The sequence below is a fragment of the Dioscorea cayenensis genome, chromosome 6 (genome assembly GCF_009730915.1).
Source record: "Dioscorea cayenensis subsp. rotundata cultivar TDr96_F1 chromosome 6, TDr96_F1_v2_PseudoChromosome.rev07_lg8_w22 25.fasta, whole genome shotgun sequence".
In the NCBI taxonomy this organism is placed as follows: domain Eukaryota; kingdom Viridiplantae; phylum Streptophyta; class Magnoliopsida; order Dioscoreales; family Dioscoreaceae; genus Dioscorea; species Dioscorea cayenensis.
The window spans coordinates 19630838-19644120 of record NC_052476.1 but is presented as its reverse complement, the minus strand read 5'-3'; the positions used below and the strand labels follow the sequence as shown (position 1 = coordinate 19644120).

Sequence of the window (13283 nt, the reverse complement as noted above, 5' to 3'; positions counted from 1 at the left end):
CCTCCACTTTCATCTCCGCTGGTAATTTTCCTTCTCCTTCCAATGCTGTCGCACATCCCTGCTGAACTAGAATCGCCTTCATCTTGATCTTCCACAGAGTGAAATCATTCGATCCATTGAACTTCTCAATTTCGAATTTATGAAAGGCCATCCTTTCAGCAAACCCGGAACTCTAAATTCGAAGTTGAATTCAAGGGACCTTGTTCTGATACCACTATGCCAAACACAGCAATAATATGAAGAAAAAACAAAAGAAAATAGTAGCACATAGGGATTTACGTGGTGCGGTCTATATGACCTACGCCCACGGGCAGGGAGATAGAGATTTCTTATTCTTCTCTTTCGAGGAAAAAAACTCATATAGATAATACAGATAAAACCCTATATATATCCAAATTAAAATAAAATAATATAACCCACAATGGATAAGTCTGTTGAGCATGCCCAAGCCAAAAACCCACCACAGATTTTCATTGAAATCTCTAATTTAGGTTTATCTCTCTAAATTAGGGTCGAGTCATAATTTGGATAGGGCTACAATCACAATCAATTTCAAATTCAAGGCATCTCAACAAAAACCAATATGTAAAACTTTATTTTTGTACAAGCTTTGCAAATATTGAAAACTCATAACATTGATGGCTTGAATAATCTTACCTTTCAAATAAAAAATACATAAAAATAACACAAAAGAAAAACAAATGGATTAAATGGATGAATGAATCGATTGATCAGCCTGTTTTATGATCATCTATATTTGAATGTTTTTCACTTGGGTTTGTTTGGGGTTTGAGCCATAGTTTTAGTAGCAGCAGAGGATGAGTGTTGTTGCTGCTTCATGGGAGTATTCATGTTGAGAACTCTTTCATGCATGGAATCACACAGTTGATCATGGCTAACCTGACATCTCATCTGAAACAAAATCAATTTCAAAATTAAATCATTTTTCAAAGGTACTCTAATTTAATCATTTATATAATATATATATATATATATATATATATATATATATATATATATATATATATATATATATATATATATATATATTGTGAGAGACCGGCCCTGACTAAGAACTCTGGTTTTGATCAAACCTATAATCAAAGGTGTGTGTGGCTATTTTAGGAAGTGTGACACTACTAACAAGGAGCACGTTCAATAGCTATATGTTCTCACATGTTGTAAAAGATGGGTTGTCAAACTCGTGTCTCACTTAAACAAAAAGGACCAAAGTATTATTAGATTAAGAGTCCTTTAGTTTACTTTGTATATTTTGGCATTTAAATAAAACTAGTAATATTATTTATGATATTGTTTATATTTAGAATAATATTTTATACATTAATTGGAAAGTCTTTGCTTAAATAGGATTAGAGCTTGATAACATTAAAAATGAGAGTTCTTACCAAATTAGAACTTAAAATTAAAATAGTAATTTTTTTTTTGCAGACTTTTTTTTTGTTTCTTTGAAACTCCTTTAAAAAAATAAAAAAATAAATAAAGTTCTTTGGTTATATAAATTGAGTGTTTGTCTATTAAAAAAAATTAAAGCAAAAGCAGAAGAAAAAGAAACTTTTCCAAATGCTTTATTTTGTTACTAAAATAAGTGTTTGGAAATTTAATTAAAAAAATTCTCCAAAAAACTAAAAAAACAAAAACAAAACAAAAAAAAAAAACCAAAATTTTTATAAAAGAGTTTTTCTTTCCCAAACAAAACATGAAATACATATACATTAAAATTAATTGAAATAAAATAAAAGAGACAATTTAATGAGAGAAAGAGAACCTTTGAGACATCTTGAGTGGTAGTATCCTCCATGAGTTGGGATTCATCTGAATGACCTCTCATTGCTTGTGCCATCTCTTTCTTCTTTTCTTTTTCCCTTTTTTATTTTATTTAATTTTATTTAATTTATTTATTTTATATATTTTTTTGGAAAGTTGATGAAAAATGAAGATAAGAGAGAATATAAAGGAAAAAGGGTCTCAATGTTAACATCCGGGAATCACTTTGAGCTTGTCAAGTGGTTGACAATGCATTCTTTCAGTTAGAATTTTGACCTGACCTTTTACAATTCAGAAAATTTATTTTTATATTAATTGATTAATTAATTATTTTTTTACGAGAATCATAAGGATCGAGATTAATCATTCAATCCATGTATTTTCAGTTAAAAATGAAAGATTTAGATTGAGTCCGCACCCACAACTAACAACTCATCAACCTTTTGATTAATTAATTAGTTTTTATATTGCTTTTCATAAAACCCAAAATGAAAAGTAAAAAATAAAAGAAATAGAATATTGAGAATATAACACTCCACAAATACATTAAAAAAACAGTGAAATCTTAGTCAGTCTGATTACAAGAAATAAATAAATAAATAAATAATAGAGAAAGGCATTGATTGATTATATATATATATATATATATATATATATATGTATATATATATGTGTGTGTGTAAAAGTGAACTTCAAACATTGTACTGATATTCATTTTATGGAGTGTGAGACACTGAACAACTTCATTTGGCTTCTTTCTCTAAAAAAAACACACCAGTGTCTAGATTCCACTCACTGGCATTGCTCTTTATTTTAACAGATTAAAAATAAATAAATTAATCCAATTTTTTTTTTTTCATACAAAAGACAAAAGCTATGCATTCAGGAGCCTCTTCCTTAATATGCCAAGAAACATGAATCTGATTGAAAGCTTGCTTTTCATGCTTGTTTTTCATGAGTGTAAACTTTTTTTTTTGTTTAATTATTATTTTTTTTTTAAGAAAAAAACAAAGCTGTAGATATTTACTAATTACGCTTAATTTTATGAAAAAAGAAAATTGAAATAAATTTCAAAATGAAACCTTTTAACTTGAGTGCTGAAATAATATTAAAAACATATTTAAAGGTATAGTTTTAAAATTTTTATATTCTATATTAGATTTATTATTTTTTTATATATTTCCATCTATCATACAAACAAAAAAAATTTATTGATAAAATATAAATAAAATTATGTATCAGAAACATACATAAATATAAAATTACTACTAAATATATTTGTGTTTTTAATCTACATGAACTATGGTTTAAATCAGCTTTATCAATAAAATATAAACACTACATATAAAAAGACGGCAATAAACCAAGACCTAAGCAGAGTATTGTATTATAATTTTAATGTAAATATCAATAAACAGGATATTGAAAGGTTTTTTTAATTTAATTAAGTGAAAAAAAATATACAACAAATGTCTGAGATGTAAGAGTGAGAGGAATGGTCCTACCTGACATGTCTCTCTGGGCAGAGTTCATATCATCAAGACATGAATCTCAGAAATGTGCAGCAAAAAACACACAAAACCATGCAAATACACCGAACCCTCTGCCTTTCATGGGACCAGACCATACCCACACCAGAGACCTCCCATCACCCTGTTACTATTTTTTTTTTTAATTATTATTATTGTTATACATTTATTTTATAAAAATAAAAATTAGAGCCAGCATGGGGCCAGCTGCCACTGAATCCAATTCAGTCATAACTTTGACTCCACCCACACATCCCAATGACTTGGATTCATTTATTTAATCAATTAATTATTTTATTATTTATATTTTTTTATAAAATTTACAAGGAACAAAAAAGACAAAGAAAAATAACATATATATATATAAAATATCATTTATAATTACTTGATTGATCTCCCAAGATAAATCAAAGAGCAAAAACTTAAAAAAATAAATTATAATATGAACTTCAATCTCTCAGTTACAAATACAGATAATAATTATTATTTTTTTTAAAAAAGTTTAACAATATATATATAATTATAATAAAATATAAAATAAATAAGTACTAGTCTATAAATAAAGAGATAAATGCAAAAGAAACAGGGACAGCAAAGGGACACAAAGTAAAAGCCCAAAACATCAAATCAGAAACCCAAAACCCAACGCCTTTTCGTTATCCACGGCCCAGGTGGGGGCCCACCTCCGACCAACGGTCACATGCATCCAACGGCCCAGAATCCGGGGTCCGGGAAATTCAAATTCCAGCTCTCAACACTAACCGACAATAATTTACACGTGGCAATCACTATTCCATAAACATGCCAAAACCCCAGCGCATTTTAACAAAGTTACAAAACCCAGTACTACCCCTCGCTAAATTACGCACCTACCCTAGTGTCCACGTGCTTGAAAGCTATATATGTAATGTAATGTACCCGAATTCTTTTGCAAATAAACCCCTGGAATACCTCACAATTATCTAACCATGAGATTTTTCAGCAACATATTCACAAATAAAAACAAAATAAAAAAAAATATTTACAAAAAAAAAGAAAAGGAATTTTTAGATGGGAAATTTTAGTTTACCAGAAAATGAAAGGACTAGGGAGTATGAAGATTCAAGCCTTCTTGAAGCTAGGTGTAGGCGGGTTTCGGGTTGCGGATCCGAAGAGATGCCCGAATCCGAAAACGGAAGCGGATCTGGAAGAGGATCCGCGAAGGGAGCAAACGGGGACGTTGAGGACGGGGGAGACACGGACGACGTTGGCCGAGTAGGAGCGTTCCATGCCTCGGAGCTTCACGCGTGGTCCGCCATTGAAGCTCCCTGGACTGCTCGAGCTCCGCTCCAAACCCTGGAACACCACCTTCCCTGATGCGTTCATCCGTGGGCTATCCACCGATGACACTCGCGCCGGTGGAGCCGATGCCGCGGTCTCTGTCCTTCGGGTTGCGCTCCTTCCTGTTCTTGTCGCTGGAGTTGGCTCTGATCTTGGTTTTGAAACCCTAATCCTTGGTGGGTTGCGGTTGAGGGAGATCGGAGCTTGGGTTGGCTTCTCGGAGTCGAGGGAGATTCGTGGGAGCTCATCGTGATCTGGGCCAGAGGAAGAGGAGGAGGATGAGAGGGAGAGGCGGCAAGATGAGAGCGAGACTGATTCCGAATCGGAGTCGCGGAGTAAGGGAATACTCATCGAGGAGTCGGTTGATGATGATCTAGGGTTTCGGTTTAGCAACCGCTTCAGAGATCTAGGGTTCGGGTAAGGATTAGGGTTAGGGTTAGGGTTAGGGTTCTTCGATGGCGGAGAAGAAGAGAGCTTGGGGTTTTGGAGCTTCTTGAGTCCGAGAAGCTCGCGCCACCGGCTCGAACACCGCGGTGCTTTTGGAGAGAGCACGGAGGAGGGCTCAGGGACAGGGATCTCTGAACTCCGGCGTGAGGTCGTGGTGGAGGAATCCAGCAGTGATGGCTCAGCTACGGACGGGGTGGGAAGCGATGGGGCGAGCTGTAGAGGAACGAGCTTACCGTCGGAGAAGAGCTCGTCGGCGGGGAGCATAGCGACTGGATCATGGAGGAGAAACTCGAAATCAACGATATCCTTTGGAGATGCTTCTAGATCGGAGGTCTCAGGCACCGGCGAAGGCTTCTCTGGGTTCTTGGAGTCATCGGGGAGGTCACGGCTGAAGGACATTCGAGGGCTGAGCCATCCGTACGCCGGCGGGCAGTCAAGGAAATTCTCCGGCGAGACACCGGCGTTGTTAACGAGGGCGGCGGAAGCCATCAGCGATCATTAATCGGCAAAAACTCGGCGAGTTTTGGTTTAGAGATGAGACAGCGAAGAAGAGAGGAATGGTCTCACTGGAGTAGCCATTCTCAAGTGATAGCGTTTGGTTTTGTCGTTTCTTATTTGACTCTGCCATTGAACTTGCGTTTATTTACGAGTTTGGGAACTCTGTATTTTACTTAATTTTTTATTGGTCAAAATGAAGAAAAAAATTTATTATTTGTATTTTTAAATTTTTATAAATTTATTAAATTATTCATTAAAATAAATCTGTGTGTCTTTGTTAAGTTGAAATGATTAAATTAAAATTTTTAATTTCATTTAATTTAATGTTAATTAGGAGATTAATCCCATCATCCATCTCTTGGGTTTGAAATCTAACGGTTTTAAAAACCAGTATAGAGCCACGTGTCAGTTGTCAGTCCCAAGATAATAAAGAAAGTGACACGTGTCCGTACTTCTCGGGGGATGACCGGATGAGAGACACGTGGCCCACCGTATCCCGTAGTTTGTTAACGTGGTCCCATGGGTCCTGTCTAATCGGACCGTTCTGCGCTGAAGGAAACCATATTTGAAATGACCATGAGATCCTTAGTGTTGTCATTGTCTCACAAAATAATGAAAGGGCATCTTTGGAATATTTTTAATATACATAACCCTAACTTACATTGTTACTCGCCAACTTGCTCCTTTTATCTATTGATTTGACACCATAAATCAAATTCAAACCTCACTACTCCGTATGTAATCAAATGTATATATTGTTATGTAATAAATGAGGAATTTTTGTATATATATATATATATTTATAAAAGTGATAAAGTACAAAATATATATCATTTATAATGACTTAACCATTTCTTGTAGTGCACTTAAAAGTTCTCCCTATCTCTCATAGAAAAACCGGATTTAATTCTGTGTTTTGTCCATACACTGATTTGTAATAATCACTAAGCCAATAAATATCTTTTTTTTTAATACATTTATAAAAGATATTTATATATTTTATATGAATAATTAAATAATAACATGCGGTTAATTCCAATATAGTGCATTGCACACAATTGTGTAAAATTTTGAATTATTTACTTACATGTGTGAAAGAAAAATTTTCATGAGAACATATTTTACATGAGAAAATTTGTTTAAAGGTATATATATGTAAAAAAAAAAGAATTATAGTAGGTGATGAAATTAATTAATTTTACCAATTTACCATTTATTTCTATTTTAAATCAAATTTATAACTATCATTTCACATGTTTTCATAATTAATTTCTTGTCCCTCATTCCCGAGAGAATTTGTTTAAAAAATCAAAGATAAATTTTAAAAAACCATTATATATATTTATTATTTGTAATATCAATTTGTTATGATTGTTTGCCATTTGGTTTAATACTAGTAATAATCTCAGTGATATATTTAAATTAATAAAAAGTAGTGGTAGTAATAAAAGAAAAAAAATTTAAAAAAAAAGCATGAAATTTGGGATTGGTTTATCAATGGCAATTTTAGTTTTATTTGTTCCAAATAAACCTTAGATAGTTACATCCCTTAGAGTTTATTATTTCATTTTGATAAACTGTTTTATCAATTTTATTTTTAGTAACATGGACTTAACTTCAAACTAGGAGAATAATATGAGATTTGACGATGATGATGACGATATTGATATTATCTTTATGATCTCATAATTCTTTTCTCAAAAAAAAAAACAAAACAAAACAAAACAAAATACCCTTAGTAAAAACTCTTGAAATCAAAATTGACATAAATACAAAACAACTGATAAGAATCATGATAAAGGTGAACCAAGTCCATGTGCTCAACAAGATTTTATTTACAAAGAGTGAGATCTTGTTCCAAGCCTTAGCAAACTCATAACAATTAAGAGAGGAAATCATGAAATATCAGCTTCAAATAGTTGGTGAGATTGCTACAATTAAGGAGATCATGTTAGCGAAGGGCGAGATCTCACCCATGATGATAGGGTGAGCTCACACTGATACAGACTCTTCAACTCATGTGGGTACAAGATCGTCCTTAGTACTAATCGAGGTTTCAGTTAGTGTAGATTTTTGCTTTGAGAAAGAGTAGGTATTGGGTTAGTTTTATTCCGTAGTAATAAATAGTTTTTTTTCTTTTAATATTTTAGACGTGAATGTAAAAATATAAAAAAGATTATTAAAGGAGATGAAAAATTGTAGAAACTATAGACATGTGAAAGTTTCCCAGAGGCGTTAATAATAATATATACTTTAATCTTAATTCTATCCCCCTAAAATTCACTGTTTTGAAAACTTCGTTCTGGAAAAAACATTTGGCGATTTATAATTGGGTAAATGTTGAACATAAGTTAATTAATAAACACCTGACAAATGGCATTTAAAGAGCGAGCACACTGCCCGATTGGGTTTCTCGAAGAAGGCGCCGGAGCCGTCCCCTCCATCCCTCCTCCGCCTTCCTCCCTTTTCTACGGTTTTTGAGAAGCCGCTCAGCTTCTACTCTGCCGGCTTCGCCCTCCATGGAAGCGGTTATTTTCCAGTTCACTGGTCTTTTTCCTCTCTGAGCCGCCAATGATCTCGACCTCCACCGCCGTACAACTCCATCTCCGACGGCTCTGTGCTTTTCTCCATCCCCGGCTTTCCCCACACCATCCATTTCACCCGTTCTCAACTCCCGGAAGTCTTCAGCTTCCCATCATGCTCGACTGGCTCCGAGAAGCCGAGCTTTCCAGCCATGCAGTCATCATCACGGCGGAGCAGATAAAGGAGCACATGGACAACTGAACTCGCCGGCGAGTTCCACATCCCTTTATATATATATATATATAATTATGTTTATGAGTGTGGTGTGTTTATAGGTCCTGGATGTTCATCTGTTGGGTATGGATCAATAGTGGAACTAGGACTTCCAAAAGTTAAGAGGAATGGAATGCTTGGAACAAAGGTTTTCTGTGAATCTTCTCTCATTTTTTTGTTATTTTTTTCTATCTTTTGTTTTAATTTTGTAGCAGCAAATTTGCTGTTTCTGGAGTCTCCAATTGGAGTTGGATTCTCTTACACCAACACATTCTCTGATCTTGCCAAATTGGATGATGGATTTGTTGGTAAACATTCATTAAATACACTCTTATTATTATTTTAATTTGTTATGATAATCATGTTCAGCATATAAAGATTGATTTTATTTTAAAAAAATGTATTTATAGTTGAAGATGCATACAGCTTCATAGTAAATTGGTTGAAAAGATTTCCACAGTATCAAACTTGTGACTTCTACATCTCCTGGAGAAAGTTATGCAGGTATACTATTATAAATTTTTATTTATTTATTTCTGTTCGAAAGAAAGTATATTATAATCTAAACTAAATTCATATTAATAAACTAAATGGTAAGAATAATGGAAGGTGATACAGGTTAAAGTGAACAAAAAGTGAAGATTTTTCATTGCTATATTGTGACTTTAAAGTGTATTTTCTGAATTTTGCCTTGTGACAGGGTCCTGCTGCTTGTGTTGGACTTTATGTGGACTCTGGTTTTATAGATGAGAAGGATTAATCAATTGGTGTTACTCATCTTCTGGATAAAATGACATTTAAGAGAACAAGAAAACGTAGCTATTTGGATGGATCAATTATTGGAAAGTTCAACCATGTAAGCTTTATTAAGCCTTTTTTTACATTTATATACCTGAAATAATGATCATCGTTATAATGTAATCATATGTTTGAAGTTAAAAAATTAAGAAGAATGCTTCCTTATTTATTTTCTTGATTTACATAATGACCATTTCAAAAAGTATTTAGCACACTGTTTTGCTCAACAAATTTGAGTGGACCAGGTTTGTGATTAGAGTTTGATAGTTCATGTCTTAATATGTTGTGTGCAATAGTTGGTAAGAGATGTTTATTTGGATTTTACTTGGAGTTACATTCTCCATATATAGATATATGTATCCATGATAATCTAAGTATGTCTTATGGGACCATTAGATGCACTTATGCATAGCCATGTCACCTCATTTTGAAGTTTGGTGGTCTTGATTGAAAGTATGAAGCTGGAGATAAGTTTGTTGTACTTGCAGGCTGTTTGATTGACACGGTAGTAGAGTGGTACTCTTTTTGATAATAAATTGTGATTTATTTTTAAAAATCCAATATTTTATTCTTTATTAAAATGATCCAAGTCTAATTCATGTTTATAGTCATCATTTTTGACTTTTTATGTGCTTATACAGGATGATGTGATTCTTGCAAAGATTTGGCACATATTGGAGATAAGATTTGATATGATTCTTTGCATGTGACTATGCTGATATCTTCTCATTAGTTGAAATGTTTTTGACTTTTAATGTACTTATATAGGGGAAAAAATAATTATCTTTTATTGTTGGTTATAAAAGCATGTGACAACATTGCATTGTAAAAAAAGTGAGAATTGTTCAGATTTGATCAACCATAAAAGATAACCATACACAATTTGAGTTATCCAAAATCAGGTAAATTTTTTATGTATGATTTTTTCATTGTATATTGTTAATAAATAGTATTCTTGATATTCATTTCATTATCTTATGATTATGATCATCTTTTGTAAATAATGAACAAAATAGATCTTATCTATTTATCATATCAGGTAGCTAAAAGATTTTTTTTCTAATGTTGTGGAAAATTGTGTTATTACCTATAGTCAAGTTATAATATCTTAAAAAAATTAATTTTATATCATTTTTTAATGAAACAAGAAAAATTAAACATGATGTATAAACCTAATTCATATTATCATCATTTTTATTTTTGTAATAAATGATAAATTTATGTAAACAATCTGACTTTTTAATCACAATTTATTTATTTTTTATTAATACAAAATTTCATTTATATATATTGATTTTCAAATATCAAATTTAAATTGATACCAATTAAATCAAAATGTCAATTATGATGATATCCAAGTTTGAAAGTCACATAACATTTTATAAAATTTTATAATTTTAAAATAAACAATTATGACAATTATTTATTTATTTTAATTTCATAAAATATAAAAAGCCATATATTAAAAGAATAAGATAGGAAAAAAAATATAAAGAAAAATTAATAGGGCATTAGGGAAGCAAGTGGGTTATCATATGCAAGAGCAAAATAGAAAGTAATTTGATGCATTTTGGTTGGTTGGTTGTCTTAGAGCATGCACAAATATTGCATGCCCACAACGTTTTACTCTTTACTTTTTATTGTCTTTGGTGGCATCTCACATGCACTCACATGAGCATATATATATATATATATATACCTTCTTTTTTTTTATTAAGATAGTTTGATAGATAATTGACCATGGGACAAAATAAAATACATGAATAATTGAAAACAAAATTAAATTAAGTTTTGGATTGTTTTATTTGTAAATATCCTATAAATTTTAAGCAAAGCAGACATCATAAACGCTACTATAACCCAGTCACAACTTTGGAAATAATGCAAAGTATTAAAACTCAAGACTAACATGAGATTGCATAGAAACAACCTTGATGAAAAAAGCCGAAATCAATTAAAAGAGTTTGCAGAATGGTTGTTACAAATTGGTGATGGTACGATTGCATCTATTGAAAAAAATCATAGTGATCTTGATGAAGGAGATTGGATAGAAATTCCACAAGATCCTTTTTCCTCTTCTCAATTTTTCTTCTTAAAATATGAGTAAATTCTTAAACACCGATGAAATATTTTGCCAAATGTTACCATTGTCAGGTGTTGAAGAACATTGATTTGGTATATGGAGGAGGAAGTATTGGATTAATGGGTTTGATTTCCCACACTGTATTTAATGGTGGTAAAAATGTTATAGGGTATGGATCTCTTTTCCCCAAACATTTTCCAAAAAAAAATACCTTCATTTATTTAATGAAAATTTGCTAAAGTTATTAACGAAATCTTTTATCTGTGTATTTAGTGTCATTCCAAAAGCTCTAATGGGTAGAGAGGTATGACAATAAATTGTTTCATTTTTCTTCCATTATTTCTAATGTGTATATTTTTTTCATGCCCTTTAATGAAAAAACATATCCCTGCAATTGTCCATACATATGAAAACATATTCTACAATACTATATTTGTATGTAATTTTTCATTTTTCCATTTGAATTTCAGATCACTGGTGTCACTGTCGGAGAAGTAAAAATGGTTATAGACATGCACCATAGGAAAGCAGAGATGGGCAATTATGTTGATGCCTTTATTGCTTTGCCAGGTTAGTATATAAATTGCATTTATTATCACATAATATCACATATAATGAAAACTCATTTTCTTTTAGTTTTGTATATTGAATATATATTAATGCTTGCAAATCAAACTTTCAATGAAAAATATAATGAAAAAAATACACTTTCCTCATGTGGATCACTAAAAATACACATAAATTAAGTTCTATAAAATTTGTATTATATATCCATTTGCAAAGCTTACTAATAGTTAACATAGAACACTGATCTATAATTGAAAAAAAAAATAACATTTTCAAAATACTTTAATTTTGTTACCACTCTTTTATCACTCATTATACTTAAAATTCATATATTTTCTAATTGATTATTATATCTACTTTCTTCCATAGATAACTATAAATACAAAAAATAAAAAAATTACTAATTTAAGTATATTGTCTTTAATATTCAGGAGGTTATGGAACTCTTGAAGAACTTTTTGAAGTAATTAGCTGGGCACAATTAGGCATACATAACAAACCGGTAATTTGATCTCAATTCTCTATATACACACATGAAATTATAAAAAGATGATACATAACTTACTTATACTTTTTTCCAGATTGATTTGTTAAATGTTGATGGATATTATAACTCGCTACTTTCATTCATCGACAAAGTTCTAGAATAAGGGTTCATCAACCTAGCTGCACGGCAGATCATCATTTCTTCTTCAAATACAAAGGAATTAATTGAAAAACTCGAAGTAATAATTATAAAATTTTGAATACTATTTATAATATGTTCCTTTTCAATCATTATTATTGATTATTTTAAATTATGATTACAGGAATATTCCTCGCATTCATCTCCCAAAATCCCATCTTTAGGCACTCTGATTGACCTCAACCTTCCTGCTGCTATGGATGACAACGTTGAACACTCCACTGTCTCTGATACACATCCATAATACAACCATGCATGGGATGAAGTTATTTCACTTTTTCCCCCTTTTCTGTTCATTTTTTTTAGTTGAAGATGAGAACTTGAACAACAACATTACTCTTAAATTAATATTTATGTAATGATGAGTTGTAACAAATTCTCTTGAATGATGAAGTGTCTGTATATATATATATATATATATATTAAATATGTATCTTATTTCAATTTTTATAACAAAAAAGAAAAAAAACTAAATAAAATCCTTAATACTTAAAATTATTTTTCCTTTCAAAACATTGAAATGAAATCATTTTCATTATTCAATAAATAATATAACATATTCCAGAAATATATTTCTCAACCTTTCACATCTTGCGAATATACTTCTCATATTGAAAACGATTTACAAAAAAAATGACATGAACAATTTTTTTTTTTTCAAAATTTATACTATCTTTGTAATCTTCCTTTTAGATATGATTAACCCGCAGCGTTAGCGCGGGTACATAAATCTAGTAATAATAATAATAGCCAAGCACTTGAGCATATCATCCAG

The 13283-nt window shown here is 31.4% G+C and overlaps 1 protein-coding gene and 1 pseudogene across 1 annotated transcript; one reads left to right on the top strand and one right to left on the bottom strand.

The window, feature by feature from the left end:
* Positions 1 to 4365: 4365 nt before the first annotated feature.
* LOC120262882 (serine/arginine repetitive matrix protein 1-like) lies at positions 4366 to 5772 on the bottom strand. Its single transcript, XM_039270791.1, has one exon. It carries the CDS (start codon positions 5568 to 5570, stop codon positions 4416 to 4418), a length of 1155 nt encoding a protein of 384 aa, XP_039126725.1. The 5' UTR covers positions 5571 to 5772; the 3' UTR covers positions 4366 to 4415.
* Positions 5773 to 11339: 5567 nt separating this feature from the next.
* Positions 11340 to 12752, top strand: LOC120263235 (annotated as a pseudogene).
* Positions 12753 to 13283: the final 531 nt, after the last annotated feature.

Coding starts and splice junctions, on each gene's coding strand:
- LOC120262882 (XM_039270791.1), bottom strand. CDS start 5,570: ATGGCTTCCGCCGCCCTCGTTAACAACGCCGGTGTCTCGCCGGAGAAT.